This window comes from Geotrypetes seraphini, chromosome 17, assembly GCF_902459505.1.
Source record: "Geotrypetes seraphini chromosome 17, aGeoSer1.1, whole genome shotgun sequence".
Taxonomy (NCBI): domain Eukaryota; kingdom Metazoa; phylum Chordata; class Amphibia; order Gymnophiona; family Dermophiidae; genus Geotrypetes; species Geotrypetes seraphini.
In genome coordinates this window covers 23,019,405-23,043,450 of record NC_047100.1, presented here as the reverse complement: position 1 = coordinate 23,043,450, position 24,046 = coordinate 23,019,405, and the positions used below count along the sequence as shown (strand labels likewise).

The following is a 24,046-nucleotide window of genomic DNA, read 5'->3' as shown; positions in this document are numbered from 1 at the left end:
AAAAAATAGTTGTTATCAAGAGTACCATTATTTTGGGAAGCATAAAAGTGGTCCTATAAGGAAAATAGAGATTAATGTTCCAACCTCAACCGAGTCAAAGTCAATAGATGGAAAAATAAATCCTATATATAATATACACATCCTCAGTTTCAACATTTTGGCCTGGATTCTCCATAGGGTGCCGATCGCATATCAATCATGTGACGGCGCCCTATAGAAAAATCGCACCTCCACAAAAGAACGGCATCAGAAATGTAGGCAAGGGTTTTCCGGGCCTACATTTTCGGCGCCTATCTTTGGCGCTTTAAGCTGCCTAATGCCACTTACAGGATTAGCCATGCCCATAGCGGCGTTCAGTGGCCTAAAGGTGCATATTATTTAGGTATCGGTAGGCGAGAACTGAAGGCACCCATTCACGGAGTAGCGCAGGACCAGGCAGGAAGCGAAAAGCTCACGCTCCTGCCTTATGTGCCACTCTGCAGCAAGGAAGGAGGCAGCTATCCAGCAGAAGCCTGGAAAGCTCCTGGCGAGACCGCGCTGGATCACCGGTATTTTAAAAAAGGTACCTTGGGGGTTGGTGGGCTGCCTACCACCAGACGCACCTATGTGTAGAGGAGGAAAAATCAAGAAAAAAAATATTCTGAACCAAATTTTTTTTTTCTTGGTTTTTCCCCCTCTACACGTAGGTGCGTCTTATGGTCAGGTGCGTCTTATAGACCAAAAAAATATGGTAGGCTCCAGTAGATCATCTACCGACACCTAAATTTAGGTATTGTTATAGAATTTCCCCCTTTGTGTTTGTAAAACTATTTTCGTATTACTGAAGGATTGATTTCATCAGTGCTAGCTTATAAAAATCTTACGATGCGTTTTTTTCAGGATATTTTTTTTTCCAAAGTGTATTTAACTGCATGGATATTCAAAGAGAGTAATATATACAGTAATCGTTTTATCAACAGATTTACATTGGCCATATTGTGCCAGTGGGTTCTGCTGATGCCGATGGCCGCTTGAGGTCTGGTGATGAACTCATTTGTGTGGATGGAACCTCGGTGGTTGGAAAATCCCACCAACTCGTCGTACAACTTATGCAACAAGCTGCCAAGCAAGGTCATGTTAATCTTACTGTAAGGCGCAAAGTAGTATATACAGGTATGTGAATTAAATAGTGTCTATCGGAACCCAGCCCGCTATCTAGAATCTGCTTGCTAATGTAATAACTGACCTCAATCTCATTGTGAGCTGCAATGATTTCTTGTAGAAAATTGTGGGATATAAGAAACTATGGTGTGGTATTTGATTCATACTATCCGGGGCAGATTCGTTACTGTAAGGCCCAGGGCAGACTCATTGGCACTAAGTATGATTCTCTGACCTTCTCTTCCTCATAATCACTCTACACTTCCCTCCGTGTTCGCGAATTCTGTATCTACGGATTCACTTATTCGCGGTTTTCGATCATTTTCATTTTTCAGGCTATTTTAAGCCCTGTAAGCCGCCCCCCCCCCCTTTAAGCCTTACCTGGTGGTCTAGTGGATTTTCGGGGCAGGAGGGATCTTCCCACGCTCCTGCCCTGTGCAGAACGCTCACAGGAAATGGCTCGAGAGACTACGGAAGCTCAAGGCTCATTTCCTGTGAGTGATCTGCACAGGGCAGGAGCGTAGGAAGATCGCTCCTGCTAGACCACCAGGTAAGGCTTAAGGGGAGGCTTTCAGGGCTTAAAATAGCCGGGGGACGCAGGGTTAGAACCGGCCCGAATATTATTCACGGTTTTTTAATATTCGCGGGCCGGCTCTGCCCCGAACCCCCCGCAAATATGGAGGGGGAAGTGTATTCCTACCTTCTCCAGATGTTTGATACCAAGCCTGCTTCTAGGGCAGCTGTTGTGTCTTTTACCTGAACTGTACGGCTCTCAATGAGTTTCGAGTTAGATGTTGCTTGAATTCACAAGCTAGTGTCAATGACACTGAGAACAGCATGCACTAGGAAGCTCAAACCCACTGCCTTCACTGACTGTCCTTTGAGGTTCATTGATGAAGCGTCAAGAAGGAAAGTTTGTGTGTGTTTCTCTCAGAGAGAAAAAGAATTTATGTGTTTCTCACAGACAGAGAGAGTAGTTCTCAGAGGCAGTTGGAGAGAGTCAGTGTGTCTTAGAGAGGAAGTGTGTGCTTCTTACAGAAAGAGACAGCACATGTGTTTCTCAGTTTAAAAAGCGGGGGTGTCCAACCTGCGGTCCCGTGAAGTATTTTGTGCGGCCCCGGTCGAGGGCGATGCAGTGTTTTTCTCTGCTGCCCCCTGGTGTTCATCGTCTTGCCGGCTCCCTCCTCTGTCTTGCTGCAGCGTTTGTGTGGCCCCAGAAACATTTTTTTCCTGCCAGTGTGGCCCCGGGGAAGCCAAAAGGTTGGACACCCCTGGTTTAAAGCCTCTGTCTCAGAGAAGATGGGGCAGTTCAGGTGAAAAGTAACCTGTGAACGTTCTCAGGATGAAAAGCCATCCCCCTGCCTTTTTAATTTAAAGATAAATTAGTAACCTGCTCCAACTATATCAATATCACACTTTACAAATTATTTGACACTTATAATGATATATCCATGGAAATCTCCCAAGAGCAACAGTAAAATGATTTTTCAATCTTAACAAAGTTATCTTGGCTTTGCTTTGTAGTAGCAGAGTCAATGTCTTCATATTATTCCATTGACAATTTAATCACATCTTAATGGGTTTCCAGTAAACTTGCTTTGCTTTCACAGCCTAGTAATTAGATCTCAATAATCTCAGTATATTTGGCTTTCATTTTGCTATAATGGTGCCAAGTAATTTTGGCATTACGGTACCCCATGTTACGAATATTGTCATGAAATCTAACATGGGAAACAGTGGTAGAGTGGAAGCCCTCACAGGCCTAAATGCATTCCAGTTAATTTAATTGCATTGGTATAACCAGTTCTGAAGAACACCAAATTCATCTGGAATGATATAATATATACAACGTTGGCTGAGCTGATGTCACCCGATGGTAATATTTATTGGATGGTGGTGTGGGTGAAATGGGAGAGCAGAGAGTGAGGGAAATATATGAGGTGATGTCAAGAATCTGTAGAATAAGGATTGACAAGTTTATAAGAGGAGGTAAAAATACACTTCTCCCTCCGTATTCGCGGTTTCCATATCTGCGGATTCGCTTATTCGTGATTTTTCAGATGCTGACTCCACCCCCCCCCCCAAAAAAAAAAAATTACGTCATCACTAAACTTCTTTTTCCTTTTACTGTACTGATAAAAAGTTTATCGCTTACCATTCACTCTGAAAATCGCTGCTTCCATGCGTTCTCCCACAAATTCGCTACTTCCATGATTCCCTGAGAAAAATGCTGCTTCCCAGCATCCAAAGAGAGAGAGGCATTTTCCTAGCATGCTTGCCTAATCCAAGCCCAGAAATCGCTGCTTGCCTAATCCAAGTCCAGAAATCGCTGCTTGCTTAATCCAAGTCCAGAAATTGCTGCTTGCTTAATCCAAGTCCAGAAATCGCTGCTTGCTTAATCCAAGCCCAGAAATCGCTGCTTGCTTAATCCAAGCCCAGAAATCGCTGCTTGCTTAATCCAAGCCCAGAAATCGGTACACTGTATTGAACTTTTTGTTTGCCCTGAGAATGTGACTGTACAGATATTGTTGTATAATAAAAATTTGAGAATTTCTTTTTTTTTTTTTAATCCTTATTTTTCAAATATTAATAGTACATTATAAAGAATTTAAACATAAACGAATCAGGAAAAGCACTTTAAATATGCAAACATTTTGAAAACAATCATTTTCTCCCCCCCTCCCTTTCACCAATAAAAGTAGAAACACGTATATAATTTCATTAAATAACGCTTCCCCCCTTCCCACCCTGGATGCGTAGGGAAATCAACTAAAAAGAATTTCAATAGTAGTAATAGTGGCGTATTTCAAAACCAGTAGAAAAGTTATTGGCGGTTTCAATACTAAAAACGAAGGCTTTTTCTAAAAACCGCAAATAACTTTTAAAAAGTTATTCGTGGTTTTTCCATATTTGCGCCTATGGTTGGCCCGCATCCCCCCGCGAATACGGAGGGGGAACTGTAGAGTTGTAAGAAAAATTATCCCTCCCTCCAGACGGAGTGCGAATGTTAATGTTATGAGTCATGCAACATAACCAAACATGCAGTATCAAGGGACAATATTTACTAAAGTGCTGGAATATTTTGCAATTACCGCATTGCACGGTCACCACCAGACCACTTAATTAACTGTTAAAACTGACTTCTCTAGCAAGTTTCTCAACCGTTAATGCAGAGACGTTTTTTTTTTGTTTGTTTTTTTTTTAAGATGTATTAATTACGATGCTGTTGGTAACATCTATTCAGGTGGGCACTGACTGTTCCGCACTTTCTGCTCTTTTAATTTGGGATCACTAACGCCATGGCAGATGACATGCAAGAACTGCTAAACACATTAGCTACTGATGTAGGTGCGTTATTTTTTAGAGCGTAATTATACCGAGCAGTGTCTTAGCGGCTACAGCTGCTTGCCTCAGCACTCTTAGGCTGTGGGTTTGAGCCCGATGCTGCACCTTGTGACCCTGGGCTAGTCACATAACCTTCCTTTGCCCCAGGTACCATAGTTAGATTGTGAGGTCACTGGGACAGGTGGGGAAAATAACTTTGTATGCTTGATGATAATTCAGTGCAAACCACTTAGCATATAAGCAATATATAACAACAAACTGGGCGCTAAATTTGGACTCTAATTGCAGAGTTTGTGCCAAAATCTGTTATAGAATCCTAATGCAAGTCCAGTCAAGCACCAAACCTATGAGGTGCTGTCCATGGTGCTGTCCTTGGTGCAATTACTCTATACCAGGGATCTCAAAGTCCCTCCTTGAGGGCCGCAATCCAGTCGGGTTTTCAGGATTTCCCCAATGAATATGCATTGAAAGCAGTGCATGCACATAGATCTCATGCATATTAATTGTGGAAATCCTGAAGACCCGACTGGATTGCGGCCCTCAAGGAGGGACTTTGAGACCCCTGTGCACAAGAAAAGTCAGAATGCCCATGTCAAGTGTACAACAGAAGAGGCAAGAGAGATGTCTGAACCGATCGACAGTTACATTTATTCAAATCACCAGGATGTATAAAACAATATCAAAGTTCGAGGTCTTTAAAAAGACCGTTAGAAGTCCCAGATGCATCCGAGGAAAGTCCCAACCAGGATCCGGGTTTCGGCATGCTGGGTTGCCTTCCTCAGGGGACCACGTGCACGTTATTCTCTTTGTCCTGCTTGAGAACGAGACAGCTGCAACTTGGCACGAATTAGTGCTTGTTAACCCCAACTGTTTGCCAAGTTCTTGCCACCTAGTTAATTATGTTACATATATAACTGGCTCTGTTCTTTTTGTTTTTTGTTTGTTGACGCATTTTCACTGCAGTTCCTGTTGGATTTCTTCTTTTGTTTGTCAAGAATTTGAGGGATAGGTCATTAATATTTTGCATTACTAATTTTGTCTCATCTCTGGTGCAGTCTAGGCTTTATTTCCGTGTATTTCTATATTGTACTTTAAACAATAGTGTACCATCCAGGGCCAGCTCAGCCTTTGGAACAGGTGAGGCCCTGGCCCAGTACACCGGTGATAAAGGGTGCCAAAATTCTAGTCTAGTGTCTTTTCAGCTCTCTTCCCTCCACTTTGTGGGTGGGGAGGGATGAGATGCCAGACTGGGATCCAGAATATTGACATCCTTTATCACCAGGAGGGGGGGAGGGACTTAAGATAGAGGGGGAGCTACTGAATCATGGATGTTAGTGCTGATGCAAAAGTTGGCCCAGGGTACCATAGTCCCTGATAAAGTGACTTAGGGTTTCTGGATAACGGGGTGTCTTTGATTTTTTTTTTAACGTTTCAGTTCCAAAATCAGAAAATGAGATCCCAGCATCCCCAGCTTCTTCTCATCACAGCAGCAATCAGCCTGCTTCCCTGACCGAGGAAAAACCTACCCCGCAGGGTAGCCAGAACTCCTTGAGCACAGTGAGCTCAGGCAGCGGCAGTACCAGTGGTATTGGCAGCGGCGGAGGTTGTGGCAGCGGCGTGGTCAGCGCTGGCATACAGCCATACGATGTAGAAATTCGCCGTGGTGAAAACGAAGGTTTTGGATTTGTCATTGTGTCTTCAGTGAGCAGACCAGAGGCAGGAACAACGTTTGGTAAGTATGGTCATGGAATTTGGCCCTTGATCTTATCACATCATTTTTAATCATTCTAGCATTCATCTGCTGTGACTAAAGGAAAGAAAATTATCAGGTAAGAACATCATTTTTCCTTGGTGCTATTTTGTGGAAGCCTTTACTTTTAGATTAGAAGTAGCCAAAATCAAATGACTAATGTTCCTCAATGAGTCACCTAGCAATTTTAACTAATTAATGCTCTAATTGGGGGATGATTGTACGCCACATAATAAGTGTTTACGTCAAAAGCTTTCTTCTATCCTAAACAAATAGGTGGGATAACATTTCTGCTGAAGAGTAGCTGTGCTTAGCAATTACTGAGCCCTATCCACAGTGAAATCTTGCAGCAGTGTACGAAGCAACCTTCCAACCCCACTAGGTTTCCTGTCATTGATAAAATGAGAAATAAAAATGAGCCTAGACAAAGGTACCTATCGAGGGGAAGAAGTGTCCAAATATAGCATTTAAAAAGAAAGAGAGAATGCAGCATTCTTAATTTTATATATCACCACTTACAGTTTGGGCTCATTTCATTAACATAGTTTCCGTTGTTCATCGTTAACACCTTGCCTGTATTCATTTATTTATTAGGATTTATTTATGGCCATTTTGAAGAAATTTACCCAAGGCAGGGTACTGCAAGAATAACCTGAACACAGGCAATACGCAATAAAGGGGGACTTTTACTGTGCTCAGTGCACCCTAATGTAGGACTTTCCCTGCGCTAGAGAATGGCGCGGGGACAGATTTGTCCCTGTCTGCATGGGACTAAGCGTGCGCCAATGAGTGAGAGTAGGAGGGTCCTTCGTAATCCAACCATGCAGAATCGCTTTCTTTCCCAGTAAAATAGCATGCTCCAAATCCCCCTCCCCCGAAAACCTTTTGGGGAAAGATCGAGATAGATAACTGCGTACCTTTAAAATGCCACTTCTTCACCAGCAGCAAGCGGCAGCTGATGCATGCTGCCGTCTCCTTCCCTCTGATGCAACTTCCTGTTTCTGCATAGGTGGTCCTACGTCAGAGGGAAGGCTGCGAATCGGCACTGAGCAGCATGCATCACTTGTTGCTCGCCGCCAGTGAAGAAGTGACATTTAAAAGGTAAGCCGAGAAGAGGGATGCTGTAAGTTTTCAGCTAGAAGGGGCTTAGAGATCCCTGCCAGCCACCTCACAGGGCTATGGCAACTGAGTGAGCCTGAGACCAAAGTGGGTGGGTCTGGGGCCCATTCATGGCTATGCCACTGGCACAGAGCAAAAAGCAGATGAGAGCCTCTGACTTACCATGGCGGGAGCTTGATAGAGAAGACAGTGATGAGTAAGTCTGTGAAAACCGAGGTATCTTACGAGTTTCATAAGGAAAGAAACAAACCAGTGGAAGTGAGTTAGAGATTTTCATATTATTTTAGACCTGCAGCTGAAAAGCAGCTTCCAGCCATTGGTTTTTAGTTAGTTATATAGAAATGGGTAAAGTTTTTTTTACAGGTAGGATCCCCTCTTGTCCCTGTTCTTCGTCGAGATTTCACAATGAATAAAAACCATTTTGTTCTGCTCAGATGCGTTTCTTTACGCTATGCAATGCTTGCTGATTTCCTCTACCTCCGCTCCCTTTCTAAACGGTAATCTTATGGCTTGCCTACTGTTCCTTTCATTGGCAATGAAAGAAGCAACTTGCAATTGCTTACATATTCTGCCTTAAATGTATGTGGGTGGCCGAGGTGTTTCTTATTCTCTACTAGACGTATAAAAACGATCGTCTCTTTCTGTGTCGGGAAAGATCAAAACATTGGCAAGCATTTGTGCAGCAGCTGACGTAGGCCAAAACACAGCCAGTGGCATTGCTGAAAAATAATAGTGAAAAGAATTGCATTTTATATTGCCCCCATTAACTCGTGTTTAATGTTGAAGTAGATTGAGATTGTTCAAGGTAGTCTTATGCAGCTTTTTCTTGGCCCTAAGGATTGCTAGTATGGTACAAGAGGTATTATCAAAGCACACACACCGACATATACAATTAAATATATATATATAGTGTTATTTGTTCAGGCAAGATCACATGACCTAACCTAAAATGAGCTCATTAAGCGTTACTTGGCTGGTAGTTCTCCTAGCAACAGTGGCTGATGTAATTTCATCATCACATTTCCTTCTGTAGCTTAGTTCTTGATGTACACACATAATGAAATGACGGACTAATTTTTAAAAATGATTCTTCTTCCATCGTGTTTGCAATAGTATCTAGAGTTGCCAAATTTATCCAGCAGTGGAGAAATATCGGGCCCTAGAGAAGGAACGGTAACCTCTTGTGGTACAATTGATCCATGCCTCTAGATCAGGGGTGTCAAAACTCAGGCCTACGGGCCAAATCTGGCCCACGAGAAAATCTCAAATGCCTACTAGAGCTGACCCGCCGGTAGACAGTCCCCGTTAGGCACGTCATCACGTTTGACGTTTTCACAAGTTCCCGCGGTGTTCTCCGGCTCTCTTCACAGTCTCGCACTGCGTCGCAGTAGCACTGCGCTCTCTCTGCAATTGCTTTTTTGGTAAGTATTGATTTTTTTTCATCATTTTTTTTTTTTCTTTTTAATTCCTTGTTGTATATAGTCTTTTAATCACGTTCTAATTCTGACGTTCTGTTTTCTGATACTCGTTCTTTTCCGGTGCTAGTGTTTTTCCGTATTCCTATTCGTTTTCTCTGCTTCACATCATGGTTTTTATTATGATTATATTTTTACGCTTTTTGAAAGATATGTTGCTAATTCACATGGTGTTTTATTTCGTCCCTTTTTGGGATTTTAATCCCTTTGTAGTTTTTCCGTTTTAAGTTCGGCTCCGCTATTTGACATCAATCACGGGCTAGTTGTACCTTGCATCACTGTTTTTTAAACACATCGTCTACATTTTCCTTTTGGAGTTGTGTAATTCTTATTTGGTTTATCGTATTATTTTTTTATTAAAAGTTTGCTTTGAAGGAAAAACTTCCTGAACTGTAGAAATTTTTTTTTCAACAAATATCAAGGTTGGCCCTCGGCTTTGTCCAAGTTTTTAATTTTGGCCCCCCCCCCCTGCGTATTTGACTTTGGCACCCCTGCTCTAGATCCAGGGTTCTCAGTTTAGTCCTCAGGACACACCCAGCCGGTCATGTTCTCATGATATCTAAAGTGAATATTCACGAGAGAGGTTTATATATAATGGAGGCAGTCCTTGAAAAATGTATCTCCTGCACATTCATTGTGGATATCTTGAAATCCAGGCTGGCGTGGTATGTTCCGTGGACTGGGTTCAGGCCGTACGATTCTCTTGTCACCGCTCTCTCCTCGGAGTCCGTATTTTCCAGTGCTGTTCTTGTCGGTAGTGCTATCAGTCCTGTGTATGAGCTCACAGCCTTACTTACACACTAGTGCAGCATTTTAAACAATCACGTAATGATGTGTTTTATGTTAATTAAAAGTTACTTTCCTTTATTTTTTTTTTATTTCCTCAAAGAATTCTTAATTGTAATCTGCCAGAATTGTTATGGAACTGGGCAAAATATAAATTTGTGACATAGAATAGACTTTACATCTGTCTCATGCCCTTGTAAAGCTCTGCGTTAGCATATACGACGGTGTTTTGAAAAGTTTGGCAAAAAAGCAAGTTAAACCACTGTTGTCTCCATCGAGGGCTGTACATTTAAGGGCTCCTTTTACAAAGGTGCGCTAGCACGCACCGGATTAGCGCGCGCCATAGCGTGCGCTAGCCAAAAATCTACCGCCTGCTCAAAAGGAGGCGGTAGCGGCTAGCGCACGCGGCAATTTAGCACCCGCTATTCCGCAAGTTAAGGCCCTAGCGCACCTTCGTAAAAGGAGCCTTTAGTCTAGCAAGTTTCCAGGTTTTTTTTTTCCTTAAACTATTTTTCCTATGATAGAAAAAAAACTGGAAACTTGCTGGACTAAATCTATAGCCCCCTTGATGGAGACAAGGTTGTTGAACTTTGCTTTTTCACCAAATTTTTCAAACGACCTCGTAATGGCCCAAATATGCTGCGAGGACTAAAGGTTTCCACCAGTGTCCCTGTAAGGAATGCTGCATATAGTCGATTGCCAATGATTTGATCCGCCAGCAGCAAAACTATCCTCTAATAACTTTTGCTTTCTGCATTAATTGATTAACCCTTAACCTTCTCTTTTTAACCCTTTGTCCTTGTCCCTCAACATACTTCAATTTAAATATAAATAAAAAAAATATATGTATCCCGAAATACAAAAGCAGGAAATGCATGTGTGGCCATGCCTCACAAAATAGGTCGGATAATCGAGGGAAGCCCTGCAGACCGCTGTGGCAAGCTGAAAGTAGGCGACCGGATCTTGGCTGTTAATGGATGCTCCATCACCAACAAATCACATTCGGACATCGTCAACTTAATTAAGGAAGCAGGCAACACTGTTACGCTACGCATCATTCCAGGAGACGGTAAAGTATATAGTTACTGCTCCCTTTTTCAAATCGCTGTTTCCTCTTCTAGTCTCTCTGCATTTCTTCTTGAAAAATGAATTCTTTTGACGATTCTAGCTTGGAAAACCTTGGTGATACAGTAGCAGCCATCATATTTCCAAAGGATGCCTAATTCTGCTTTAACACGGAGGTCTTTTTCAGCGCAGCTGGATATTCTCACGCTGCATTCTGAGCTGATCCTGATGATACAGCAGAAACTGGGTACTATGACGAAAGATGGTAGCAGTCTCTGCATTAATGCACAAAAGATGCTTTATTTTCTAATGGAATAACATTTAATGTTATAGTGTATTATTCCTTTCCATCCCCATAGGGCAGTGGTCTCAAACTCGCATGCCAGGGGCCACATGTGGCCCGCCAGGTCCTATTTTGAGGCCCTCGGTATGTTTATCATAATCACAAAAGTAAAATAAAACAGCTTCTTGATCCTATGTCTCTTTAGCTACAAGTTACAATATTATTATTAAGACTTAGCCAAAAGGAAAGATTTATAAACTGTAAAAAGTTTTACCTCATGCAAAATTGTCATTTCTTTAATAAGACATTAACTATTTTTCTGAGGCCCTCTCAAGTACCTACAAATCCCAAAATGTGGCCCTGTAAAGGGTTGGAGTTTGAGACCACGGCCATAGAATAACATATTGTGTGTGTGTGTGTATTTGAAATTTCATGTGGCATATCTACTTTAATACAATGGAAAGAGGCAAATGAGATGTCGGATATTCAACCAAGCAGTTACTTTATTGTACAAATAATAAAATAATCAAAAACTATGAACAAGGTCTATATCAGGGGTATCAAAGTCCCTCCTAGAGGGCCGCAATCCAGTCGGGTTTTCAGGATTTCCCTAATGAATATGCATGAGATCTATTTGCATGCATTGCTTTCATTGTATGCTAATAGATCTCATGCATATTCATTGGGGATTGCGGCCCTCGAGGAGGGACTTTGACACCCCTGGTCTATATCCCTAATGTCCATCTTGGATATAAAGTCACATAAAGAGATCCAACACCTGTAGTGTAAGAGTAGGATAAGTCTTGACTCTTACACCACAGGTGTTGGATCTCTTTATGTGACTTTATATCCAAGATGGACATTAGGATATAGACCTTGTTCATAGTTTTTGACTATTTTATTATTTGTACAGTAAAGTAACTGCTTGGTTGAATATCCGACATCTCATTTGCCTCTTTCAATTGTACTTCTGAGACAAACATCTTCTTACCCCCCTCACATAATTCCCAGCACTAACCCCACTCCAAATTGTACATCACAGAACAATAAGTGGTGGCTTCCTTCACATAGGAATCCAGCCCATGGCTTGCCCAACTTTGTCATCCTTTCAAAAGTAACTGTGATCATGTGCAATTATTTAGCCGAATTCCTGTAATGTTAAATAGCTTCTCTTTCATGGTTTAAAAAAAAAAAATCTCCAGGTTATGAAAGTTCTCCCAACTTAATCCAGTTGAAATGGCACAGGTTTGTAGTTCAAATGGATTTGGAAACTCCCCAAACATTTTACATCCTTTTCAGTCTAAAGCACCTACCGCACTTGGTTCAAAGTTAGGCACCATTTATAGAATGGTCCGTTGACTTAGGTGCCACTAGGCATCTCTAATTTAAGGACTGATAGATTAGGCCAGGGTTTTCTTGGCCTAATATAATGGCGCCTATCGGCATCTAGCTCTTTCCTTGCCCAAATGCCACCCTTAACCATGTCTATGTTTTGGGTTTTATTGAATCAGGACCATTGTCTTTATAGTCCAGACCAAATGCTAGCATGGACTGTGTTTCGATGGGTGCATCAGGGGTTGGTTCTGAAATTTATTGTTCATGTCATTACAGGATTTTGGCAAAATAAAACGTATATATTCACAGTTACTTTTGAACCAATGACAAAATTGGGTGAGCCACAGGCCGTGTTCCTTTGTGAAAAAAAGTCACCACTGATGGTTCTAACTGTGATATACAATTTTAAGTAAGTTTAGTGCTGGGAATTAAATGACTGGTGATATGAACCTTCATAACGTTAAGCTGAAGATTTATTTTAACTGCATATTCATTCTGAAACATGTTTTTTGGGTACTGATTTGGCATTTGATATATCACCCTTCATCAGGGCAACATATAATCACTGGAAATATTATATGGACAAGACCCAATAACCCAAGATAAACTTTTGACAACATAAACAGAGAAGGAAGAGTAACAAAATATCAACCTATAAGCTTGCAAATAAAGGGGGTTATCAGGACACGGTCAGAATAGGTAGAAAATTATTTTCCTTTGTTTTCTTGTAATATTGATGTACTCCTCTGGCCAGCTCCTGTGCAGTGTCGGCCTTAGGCCCCTCCCCGGTGCATCATATGATGCACCGGGGCGGGGTCTAAGGCTGACATTGCGTTCCTATGAGTATTGGGAGCAGCGCAGGCCATTCAGCGCGGCTCTCTACACGAAAAGTTGCTAGCTCCGTTTGATAGAAGAGGCCCTTAGATTCGTAGGCAAAGATGCCAACGAGACTCCTTCACTATTGGTTAATTGGGGAAAAAACTTTAGAAAGAAAAATCGTGGCATCCTGCAATAATTGTTTCCTAGTTTATTACGGTCATGTGATAATTTGGAATATTTGATATATAGACAGTACAGTGCTTCAAAGACTAAAATTTCAATAAATTATACAGCCTTAGTGTAAGTTGGTAGGCCTGACTTTGCTATTGTACCATGGAAGAAGACAGAAGTGATATAATCATTGTCAAAGATTTTAATTATGTATGTGACTCCCTTTCTCCGGAATAGGGTCACCCTTTAAGTAGCAACAGTTAACCCCATACAATCCCAGATTCGGGATTCTTCAGCGCGAGGTAGCAAAAGCTGCAGGGTCTCGGAGAGAGCCCATAAAGGATATTCCAAAACAAAAACATATTTACTGGAGATGAAAACAAGTGGGTTTCAGTACTCAAAACCAAGAAACAATTTCAACAGTTCAAACAAGTGAAAAATGGAATGTCTCGGGGCAGCTTGAGGATATCGTATTTAAAAATCTCCATTTCTTCCCTTTGCACTTTTTTCCCTGGGCCAGACTCTATAAATGGCGGCTCTGTCACTAGACGCCTTGATTGTGCATGCCTAGTCACGCCTAACTAAAATCCGTATGCAACACAAATAGTGTTACTTAGCTTAATTGGCGTGGTAATTGACTGCACCATTGAAGTTAATTTTTTTTTTATTAACTAGAGTTCCGCATGGAACTCAGAGCAATACCCAGTGACGCTTAATGATGCCTATCTGAAAAGTAGGTGTGGTTAGGGGCTGGAAATATGTATAGTAAATTTAGGCGTCACTGGGCATGTGATAAAGGCGCCGGTATATTAGGCCTGGTAAAACCTGGCCTAATGTACTGGCACCTACCTCAGTCCATTTGGATGCCACTAGGTGTGATTCTATAATCGGCGCATAATGGTTGATTGACAGCCGTGCGGAGTGGCGCCTACAATGTGGACGTGTTTAGTTGCCGTTTATAGAATCTGGCCCCCCCTGAATTAAAAGAGAAATATCTGGTTGGCGAACATTGCTTCCAAGATGAGCTTGTTTATTCCCATTACTAGGCCCGGCTCTTAAGTCTCTCCTGGAATCCTCTCCTACTAGGCTGAGAAAGGAAAGGTACCTTCTCCCAGTGGAATGGAAAGACAATCTCTCTTCTCTTTCTCGGAGACTGAAGAGCCACAATACATAGCTGCCTCTCTCTCTTCTCCCTTATCAGCAACTCTTCTTAGTGATTCATGGAATCGCCCATGTAGATTTCGAGCAAAGAATTCGCCTATAGGGGATAGACCAGAACATTACTCAGTACACGTTTCTCCTCTCAGGGTAACTGCCAGAAACTGGAAATTCACTGTTTTAGTCTATGACGAAGCCTCATGAGTTTTACGTGCACAAAAATAATTACATATGGGTCAACTTCAAGCCAGCCGCAAGAACAGAATCTAGACTTAACGGTTAGTGCAATGAACTGAGATCCTGGAGAACTGAATCTCCTTGCGACCCTGGGTGAGACATTTAAACCTCCAGATTGTGAGCCCACTAGGTACAGAGACATTAAAGGTACCTGTAATGTCTTCAGTATAGAAATAAGTAGTGGGCTTACCTTTGCTAACAAAGTTACTGGTTTGGCCTGGTTTAGAACTTTATAGCCAGAAAACCAGAGCATAATCCATAATGTGAAGCTACTTTGAAGAAATTCTCAGGCATCACATCACATCACTTATGAAACCTTTCCAGACTAAATGCAAGCTTTATTGCTTTTGATGTGCACAGGTCTAATTTTTCTGAGAAGTTTTATTCATAAAATGATTACTTGTGACTGAAATACAGTATATTATTCTATGCACCTGTGTTTGCAATTAATATCTGATATAGTTAGTATCTCATATCATTTTTTTTCTCCGTTTATTGTTCAAAGCAGCACTTGCGTTTAATGCTCTGTGGCCCTGTGCTGCTGCTACTTTAACCAAATTAGGAGTTAATGAAATTCCCGATATAAGTAGCTACTAGGAAAAAAAAAATCCCATTTACATAAAAATATGATTATGATTTGTATTGCATTATGCACCTTCTAGTTTACAAAATGTGCATTTTTAAGCTCTGGCAGAGATTTCACATTTTTTTTCCATGCGGATAGAGAGCGTTCCTTTTTTGTTTCCTGCTTGACTCGTAACGTGGGCTGGAGAACTCGGTTCAGACCAGCAGATACAATGATATTTTAAATCACGTGGAGGATGAGTCTTTTCATTTTGAAGAGGGTGCAAGAAAATCAATGGGCACTCAATAAACATTTGCAAAAAAAAAAAAAAAAATGCTTTTCAATTAGCATCTCTGTTCTAAGTACTTAGCAGGTAGGATAGATAATTGTCATATTAAATAATCACAATTGATACTTAAATGATCTCATAATGATAACAAGCTTTTTCGTTTTAGGCCAGTTTGGGGTCAGGTTTGTGTGCCTCATTTTGGTAACATTCTTTTTTGGTAACTCATGGTAGAGAATATTTTACAAGAATATTACCTAAATGTGAAAATGCAAATCTGTTTATCCACTTCCTGTAAATTCTTTATCATCTTATAAATATACTACTCTTGTGACAATAACAAAATACCAAATTAAGCAAAACTGGGGAAAAAAACCCAAAGTCACTCTTAAAGGAGTCATGACAAATAAGGACATGCTTTGTTTTGAGTAGTAAACCAAATCATTGTACTGTACATAATACTTTTAAAGTCGCATTGCCTAGCAGTTGTCAGAAAGGTGGGTAAACCTTGTGGGCCCAACGTAGGTCCGATACAGCAGAACTCGGCTCTTTCTGATATGAAAGCAATATTTGCATGAGCAGCAGGAGCTCTCTGCACCATTGCGCTCACACTGATCCTCAAAAAGCTTTACGACTCCCTTGGTCAGAATGTTAAAGCATTTTGCAATCTCTGCCCATACTTTCCCAGTGGATACATTGGCACAGATTCTGTAAAGGACGTCTAACTTTAGGTGTCCATCGACTTATCCAAATAAAATGAATAATAAGCCCAATTAACGACTTTAAAAAGCAATAAGTGGAAGTTAAGACATCCAAAGACTGAATACGATTCACAAACTAGGCATCCACCGTTTCATGGATGCCCAACGAAAAAAGCTGCGTCTAACAGGATAGTGTGGGTGTGGCATGTGGGTGGCATCAAAATAGACATCCATTTATAGAATTTCATGCCACTCAGCATTCTGACACATATACCTCACCCTACCTCACCCCTAAAATGTAGGCATTTCAAAATCAGGTCTCCTTTTGAGCGTGAGCTGGGTACTAGGTAGGCACGAGTTAGGTAGATGCGACTTAGGTGCGCCAGAGGCGTCCGCATATAGGTGAACGGGTATTTAATTCTGGGGGGGGGGGGGGTAAAGAGGACCCCTCTTTGATAATAGAAAAAGATGTTTAACAATGCACATGAAATATATATAGAAATGTAGTGTACCTGAAAAAAGAATTTATTATTGTCTTTCAAAACGAGCCTCAGCCCCACCACTCCACCGCATATACTATTTTATACCGCGGGAAGCATATTGTGGTGCCTCATCATTGGCTACAAGTTATGAAAAATATTTTTAATTTTAGTTTTAAATTTTTTCTTGCTATTTTGTGAAAAAATAAACCAGAAGAGCTGTTACAATATGATTACAACTCGCCCTTCATAACTCTATTCTAAAACTATTTTCAAATTGAGTGCTTACCAGGGGTGCCGCTGTCATCCGACTCCTATCGTTTATGGAAAAAAGATGGCGGCGGCGTTCATGAAGTGCTTGAAGTTCATGAAATATATATAGCATACTAAACTTCATTCCCAAAAGGCTAAGAAAATAAGAAGAGAATTCCTACTCACAATGGCTGTGGTTCAGAGCAAGTGGAGATGTCTGATGCTATGTATATTTCATGTGCTTTGCTCAAGTAATGCATTATAAAACATCTTTTGACCTTAATATTAAACTGGAGTCTTCTATACCCCCCAAAATAGAAGCCCCATTCACCTATATGTGGACGCCTCAAGTACGCCTAAGTGTTGCCTAAGTCGCGGCCACCTAACTCAAGCCTATCTAGCACCCAACTCACGCTGAAAAGTAGACCTGATTTTACAAGGAGTCCTCTTTCCACCAAAAAATAGAAGCTTTACTATGCAATATATATACCGTGTTGCCCCGAAAATAAGCCCTAGCAGGATTTTTGGGGTAGGTCGTAATATAATGTGAAAAAAAACCAGCCTAAAATCACTGTTCAAATGAAATCATGAATCTAACACACAATAACATTATATATGTTATTAGGACATCTATGCAACACCTAAAAGGTGATTCTGCAAAGGATGTCTTACAATATAGATGTGCTTAAATTCGCTCAGCACCGCTGAGCGCGATTCTCTATAGTCTGTTTATGCATTATAGAATCGTGCTCAGCAATTTGCTCCTGGCCTAATATTTACATGTCCTTTACAGAATCTGGCCCACTGTGCCCACTTTAGTTACACGGATAAAAGCTCTGCTGTATTCATTGCTGGAAGAGTGGTATATCAAATTTCCTAAATAGATAAATAACGAAATACTTTTGCATTCACATTGTACAACACGAACTGTCTTTTCAATGAGAAAAGCTGTCAAGGTTTTTCATGGCTGTCTCTATTTTTATAAAGTTACCCTCTGGGTTTGTAAGTGCAATTTGATGACTGAAATGCTGCTGCACAGGGAAATGGGGAGGGGGGAGGGAATGCTGCTGTGGCTACTGCACAGGGAAGTGGAGGGGGGAGAGAAATGCTGCTGCATAGGGGGCAGGGAGAGAGACAGATAGAAAGAAAGACAGATAGTGGGAGGGAGGGAGACAGGAAGAAAAGACACAGGGGCAGGAAGAGAGACAGACAGAAAGAAAGACAGCGGGAGAGAGAGACAGAAAGAAAGAAGACAGACAGACATATATTCTAGCACCCGTTAATGTAACGGGCTTAAAGACTAGTAAACATATATAGTCATATAAAAATAAACATCATGATGTCTGTGTTTTTCAGTTAATACAGAATGGTGCACACAAATTGAAACTGTGCAGACCCCTTGCAGGCACTATTTAAAAATATGTTTGCTGATTGCACACCAAAAGCATTTGAACAAATTATCAGAGGAAGATCTTTTGTCTAAACTGAAGAACATATATTTTTTTAAAAATTTGTAGACTCCTCCAATGCTTCTTTGTTGACCAATGCAGAAAAGATAGCTACAATTACCACCACGCATTCGCCTCAGCAGGTCCCACAAGAAGCCAGGTATAAGTAGACCGATTACTAATTGCCTCTGTTATAAATTGATTGTTTGGGGTGATATTCTAGGCTGGGAGGAAGTGGAATTTTGTCATTTTAGACAGGAATGCATAGAACTGTAAATTTTTGTTTTGTGTTCATAATTATGTATGTTTATTTTATGGAAACTGCTTTGTTTATAGGCGGGATATACATTTTTCATTTAAATAAACTTGCTTCTGAATTGCACTGGCTCAGTAGGGAGCAAAAAGCCTGCCTGGTAAAGTTAAGTGACACGAGCTAATCAGGGAACCTCTTATCAGCAAGTGTGAAATGTAATGTTTCCTCTTTTCGAGGAGATTTGTCATGGGCACATAGAAGAAGATGATCTTTTGTTAACATACCATGATAGGTTTGTTTATTGTGAATACTAGAAACATAGAAGATGACGGCAGAAAAGGACTACAGCCAATCAAGTCTGCCCACTCTGCTTACCCACCCCCTGTCTATGCCCTAATGACCCAATTTCCTTATCTTGACCCTCGTAGGGATCCCACATGGGTATCCCATTCTTAAAGTCTGGCACGCTGTCTGCCTCGATCACCTGCACCATTCTGACCACCATTCTGAGGGCCCTTTATACTAATGGGCGGAAAGCAGTTACTGTATTAATTAAATTTCATGTTGTTTGATTTTTATTTCCACTTTTATTATACTTCATTATGATTTTGCATTGTTAGCAACCAAGGGAAAGAAGTTTTCTTGGATTGCTGGGCTTATAAGCAGGTGTTAAATGGGTCTCGCATAGCAGGAACATAGCCAGAGCTGCCATTTTGCTGAGGCCCAGAGTTTGGATGGGTGGGCCTTCCAAAATTCCCCCAACCTTTTGTCCTGCATCTGTCTCCACCTTGGAGCCAACATTTGATGCAACCCACCCCCCATACCTCAGTACTTTCCCACAGCAGGAGCAAGGTGCATCCACTGCCTGCAGCAGCCCTGAAGACTTCCTTCTGCCACTTCCTGCCCGAGAAAGAAACAGGAAGTGACATCGGCGAGGGCAGGAGGTGGCAAAGGGAGGCCTGCAGGTCCTGCGCAGGCTGTGAATGTGCATAGCTGCTGCTGCTGGGGAAGGTGCTATGGGGTGGGAGGGGTTGTTTGCCGAGCTGCAAGTTGGGGCAAATGCCAGATCCGGGAGGGAGAGAGGCAAGTGAGGCGGCCGTTGCTGAACTGTTTTGGATGCTAGACAGGATGCCTACGCAGGCCCACCTGTAACTACACCACTGTCTTATAGTTTGTCAACTGAGCTCCTTTATCTAGGTAGCCATATGTGAAAATCTCGCATCGTTCAGTTAGATGCCATCGCCACAGTTCATATTATAAGTAAAATGTGCCGAATTGCTATCCTGCGATTGTCTTTGGTCTTCTGAAATGCACTTAAAGAGAAAGCAATTGTGTTTTGTGATCTAGCCCGCACGACTTCTTTCTTCATTTTCAACGAGAATCTCTTCTTGTTTTCATTTACACAGAAACAACACAAAACCAAAGCAAGAAGTCCAGTTTGATTTCAAAACCCCACAGACAGCACAGGTAAATGTGTTCAGATGTGCATCTGCCATTTTCAGTGGAAAAAGTGTAGGGTCACTTAAGCACACCCAAGGACACTTCCAGGTGAAACCACACCCACGCCCCACCTTGGGCTTGCTTAAGCGTCCCTACGCATCTCTCTAGTATGTGCTACAGACACCTACAATCTAGGTGTCCTTTATCACACAATTTTTATTTTTTTTTAACTTGCATCCCGATTGGTTGCCATGTGGCGGTAGGATGCCGCCTGCAACCAGGACGTGCTTTTCGAGAATCAGGCCCTCTGTGCATATGCACAGATTTTTTAAAAAATTAGCATGTGTCCTTTGCGACCCCAACTCCATACAAACTGCCCCTGGGAATGCCTTTCCGTGTGTGCACTTTTGGGCCCTAATTCTATAAAAAGGCAACTACCTATAGGCGCCTAGATTAGGGTGCCTAACTTATATTTTTTAAATTGGAGCTAATAATTGAAAGTGCCATTAATAAACAATTAAAAATTAATTAGACAGTAGGCACCTACCAGGGGTTGAGTTTGAGTGTGCATTGAGTTAAACACCACTATATTAGGCCAAGAAAACCCTGCCTTAATATACCGGTGCTGGTCGATTTAGGCACCCTTAGGTGTGATTCTAGAAATGGTACCTCACTTTGACTGATATGCACAGTAAGTGCCGTTTTATCAGGCACCTATCGAGTTAATCACCGTTTATAGAATCTGGCCCTTTATACCCCTCTGTGGTTGGACAACTTTATATAATTCCTTTTCCTGCCAGCAAAGGGCTTTGCATGTGGAAAAAGCTTTAGAAAATGACCCCCCCCCCCCTATACTTTGTTACCCCGAAAATAAGACAGTGTCTTATATTAATTTTAGGCCCAAAAAACACACTAGGTCTTATTTTCGGGGTATGTACATGAGCTCTCCCTTCCTGTCCTTCACTCCAATTCTTCCTCTTTCCTTTTTCTCCCCCACATGTGCATCTTTCCTCCCATCCCTCGTGCAGCAGGACCCTTGCCTAGCTTCATTCCTTCCCTCCCTCCCATCCCTTGTGCATAAGGACCCTTGCCCTGCTTCTATCCTTCCCTCCCTCCCATCCCTCGTGCAGAAGGACCCTTGCCTAGCTTCTATCCTTCCCTCTCTCTCATCCCTTGTGCAGAAGGACCCTTGCCTAGCTTCTATCCTTCCCTCCCTCCCATCCCTCGTGCAGAAAGACCTTTACCCAGCTTCTATCCTTCCCTCCCTCTCATCCCTTGTGCAGCAGAACCCTTGAGCAAGCACCCACTGAGCACCCACCCCCCATAGCCGAACCCCCATCCTTCCCTCCCATCCGAACCCCGCCGACCGCGAGCGAGCCCTACATACCTCCCTAAGTAGTGTCGGGCCGGCAGCACTCTAAACAAGCTGCTTCGGCCTTGTCCGCCCGTGAATTCACTCTGCCGTGTTACTGATGCACATGGGAAGGATGGGGGTTTGGCTGCGTGGCAGGGGCGGGTGCTTGGAGGAAGGGGGCGGTGCTCGCTCAAGGGTTCTGCTGCACAAGGGATGGGAGGGAGGGAAGGGGAACTGCCAGTGAATCCCAGGACTAGGGCTTATTTTTGGGGTAGAGCTTATAGTAAGACCTACCCCGAAAATCCTGCTAGGGCTTATTTTCGGTGTAAGTCTTATTTTCGGGGAAACATGGTAATAGTAATGTCCTCAGTGGAACAAAAGATGGTTATTAGAACTTTCTTTAAAAAGAAGAGTATACCTTTTCGGGGTCAAACTATATTGATGTTCCCCGATGTTTCCAGACTAACTCAAAAGCATCATAAGTCCTTCCTCTTACTGAAGTCAAAAGTATTTGCGGGAGGTGGAACTTTTTTCTTAAAATTTCCTTGTAAATCCGTCTGGTAACATGGGGCAAAGAATCTTTTTTTGGGGGGGGGATCCAGTACATTTAGAATCCTTTATTGCTAATAACCAAAGTTAATTAGGGTTTGCTATAGTTTTGCGTGTTCTAATCTTCATTTGATGTGATTTATTTTTTTATGTCTTTTTTTTTTTCTGTGAACCTTTCATGTAAACCTTGATGTGGACTAGAAGGGAAAAAAAATATGGAAAATTTTTTGTTCGGTGAAATTTTCTTCCTTTTTCTGTTACCCCCCTCCTTTACAAAACCCTGGTGCACTGACTGCTCTGGGCTGCTTCCGATGCTCATAGGAACTTTATAATAATAATTTATTTTCTTATATACTGCCCTACCAGTAGTTCTGAGCGGTTCACAACAGGAAAAAGCTGAGACATTTCAGGAGAAGCGCAGACCATTCAGCGTGCCAGCCTGCGCTAAAAAAATGCTATCGCGGTTGAGTAAAAGGAGGGAGGGGTTAATAATTCAATAAATAAAATGACAACCATCCCCCTTAATAAGGGTTATTTTCAGCCAGGCTATGCTATGAAGTAATTTGTCCAACTTCCAGGTGTGGCAAAAAGTGTTCCGCATTTTCCTTTCCCCTAACGTGAAATAAAAAAAATAAAATGCTATCATTTTACATGATAGATGCATTGTGACCAATGAAACGAGCACAGAAGGAAGAAAGAACAAAGGCAGCCTTATGACAATCACAATGTGTGCGTGCATTGCTGGAGAATGTTGTCTGAGGGCGTTGACTTTCTGAGGAGGCGTCTTCGAGCTTAGAATTCTAGAAATAGATGAGCGTTACAATGGTATCCAGTGTTATGTGCTCTGCAAAATGTTAACTTGCATTTCCAGTGTATCCTCAGCCGTTTAAAACAACACTTAGACGTGGTTGGCTCAGCCAGCACCAGTATTTTATGAGCTCTCCCAGTGGGTGTATTGTGCCGTTTTTATAACTCTATAGTTTTAGGGGCAAAATAGCTTTATTAGAAAGTTAATAACATTTGTGCTTTGGCAGTAGCCCAGTTCTGGAGCTCTGATCCTTCCCAAGTGAAATGCAGAGCGGTTTTTGGAAATGCAAAAAACCCAGTCAGGGACCCCTGGCAAGGTCAAACTGAGCCGCTTTCTGTCTGTCTTTATGTCTGTCTCTCTGTCTCTGTCCCTGGCCCCCTGCCTATCTCTCTCTGGCCCCCCTGAGCAAACCAAGATTGCTGCCTGCCCCCCAGCACACCCCTCCTCCTAAAGCAGCCCCTTTTACCTCTCCCTCCACTTTTTTCTGTCTGTCTCTGTCTCTCTCCCTGGCCCCCTGCCTATCTCTCTCTGGCCCCCCCGAGCAAACCAAGATTGCTGCCTGTCCCCCAGCAAACCCCTCCTCCTAAAGCAGCCCCTTTTCCCTCTCCCTTCACTTTTTTCTGTCTGTCTCTGTCTCTCTCCCTGGCCCCCTGCCTATCTCTCTCTGGCCCCCCTGAGCAAACCAAGATTGCTGCCTGCCCCCCAGCACACCCCTCCTAAAGCAGCCCCTTTTCCCTCTCCCTCAACTTTTTTCTGTCTGTCTCTCTGTCTCTCTCCCTGGCCCCCCTGAGCAAACACCCCTCCTCCTAAAGCAGCCCCCCCCCCTCCACTTCCCTGTGCAGCAGTAGCAGCCGGACACCTCGCAGCATCTTGAAGGACACCCACCTGCCGCTGCTTTCACCGCCGCACGCGACGCAAGCTGCCGCGCTCCGCAAATTGAAAACGGCCAGGGAGTTACAAATCACGCTGTCAGGGATCACGGAGTTGTAAGTGCGCATGCGCGCTTAGGGTTTCATTATAGAGGATACCCGCAGTACCATGCTAAGTTCTAAGCAGTTCACAATAAAGAGATAACTAACAGCCAGGGAAGTGCAAATAACAAGAAATAGAAAAACGTTTATAAAATAACAGGCAGGAAGAGGATACTAAGGAAAATTATGAGATGACAAATTTATCAAAAAGATAGGTCTTTGCCAATTTCCTAAAAGATTGGTAGGGAAAAAAACCT

General features: G+C 42.3%; 1 protein-coding gene across 28 annotated transcripts in view; it reads left to right on the top strand.

Moving 5' to 3' along the window:
* MAGI1 (membrane associated guanylate kinase, WW and PDZ domain containing 1) overlaps positions 1-24,046 on the top strand; it is a 466,555-nt gene that overhangs the window by 424,173 nt on the left and 18,336 nt on the right. For 15 of the 28 annotated variants that reach the window (XM_033926027.1, XM_033926019.1, XM_033926033.1 and 12 more), the window contains 5 exons: positions 960-1,152; positions 5,921-6,217; positions 10,481-10,684; positions 18,484-18,574; positions 20,074-20,134. In XM_033926027.1, the coding sequence (XP_033781918.1) occupies positions 960-1,152; positions 5,921-6,217; positions 10,481-10,684; positions 18,484-18,574; positions 20,074-20,134 (846 nt within the window). The remainder of the gene's footprint in view (positions 1-959; positions 1,153-5,920; positions 6,218-10,480; positions 10,685-18,483; positions 18,575-20,073; positions 20,135-24,046) is intronic. The other 13 variants (XM_033926036.1, XM_033926032.1, XM_033926025.1 and 10 more) reach the window with 3 other exon arrangements.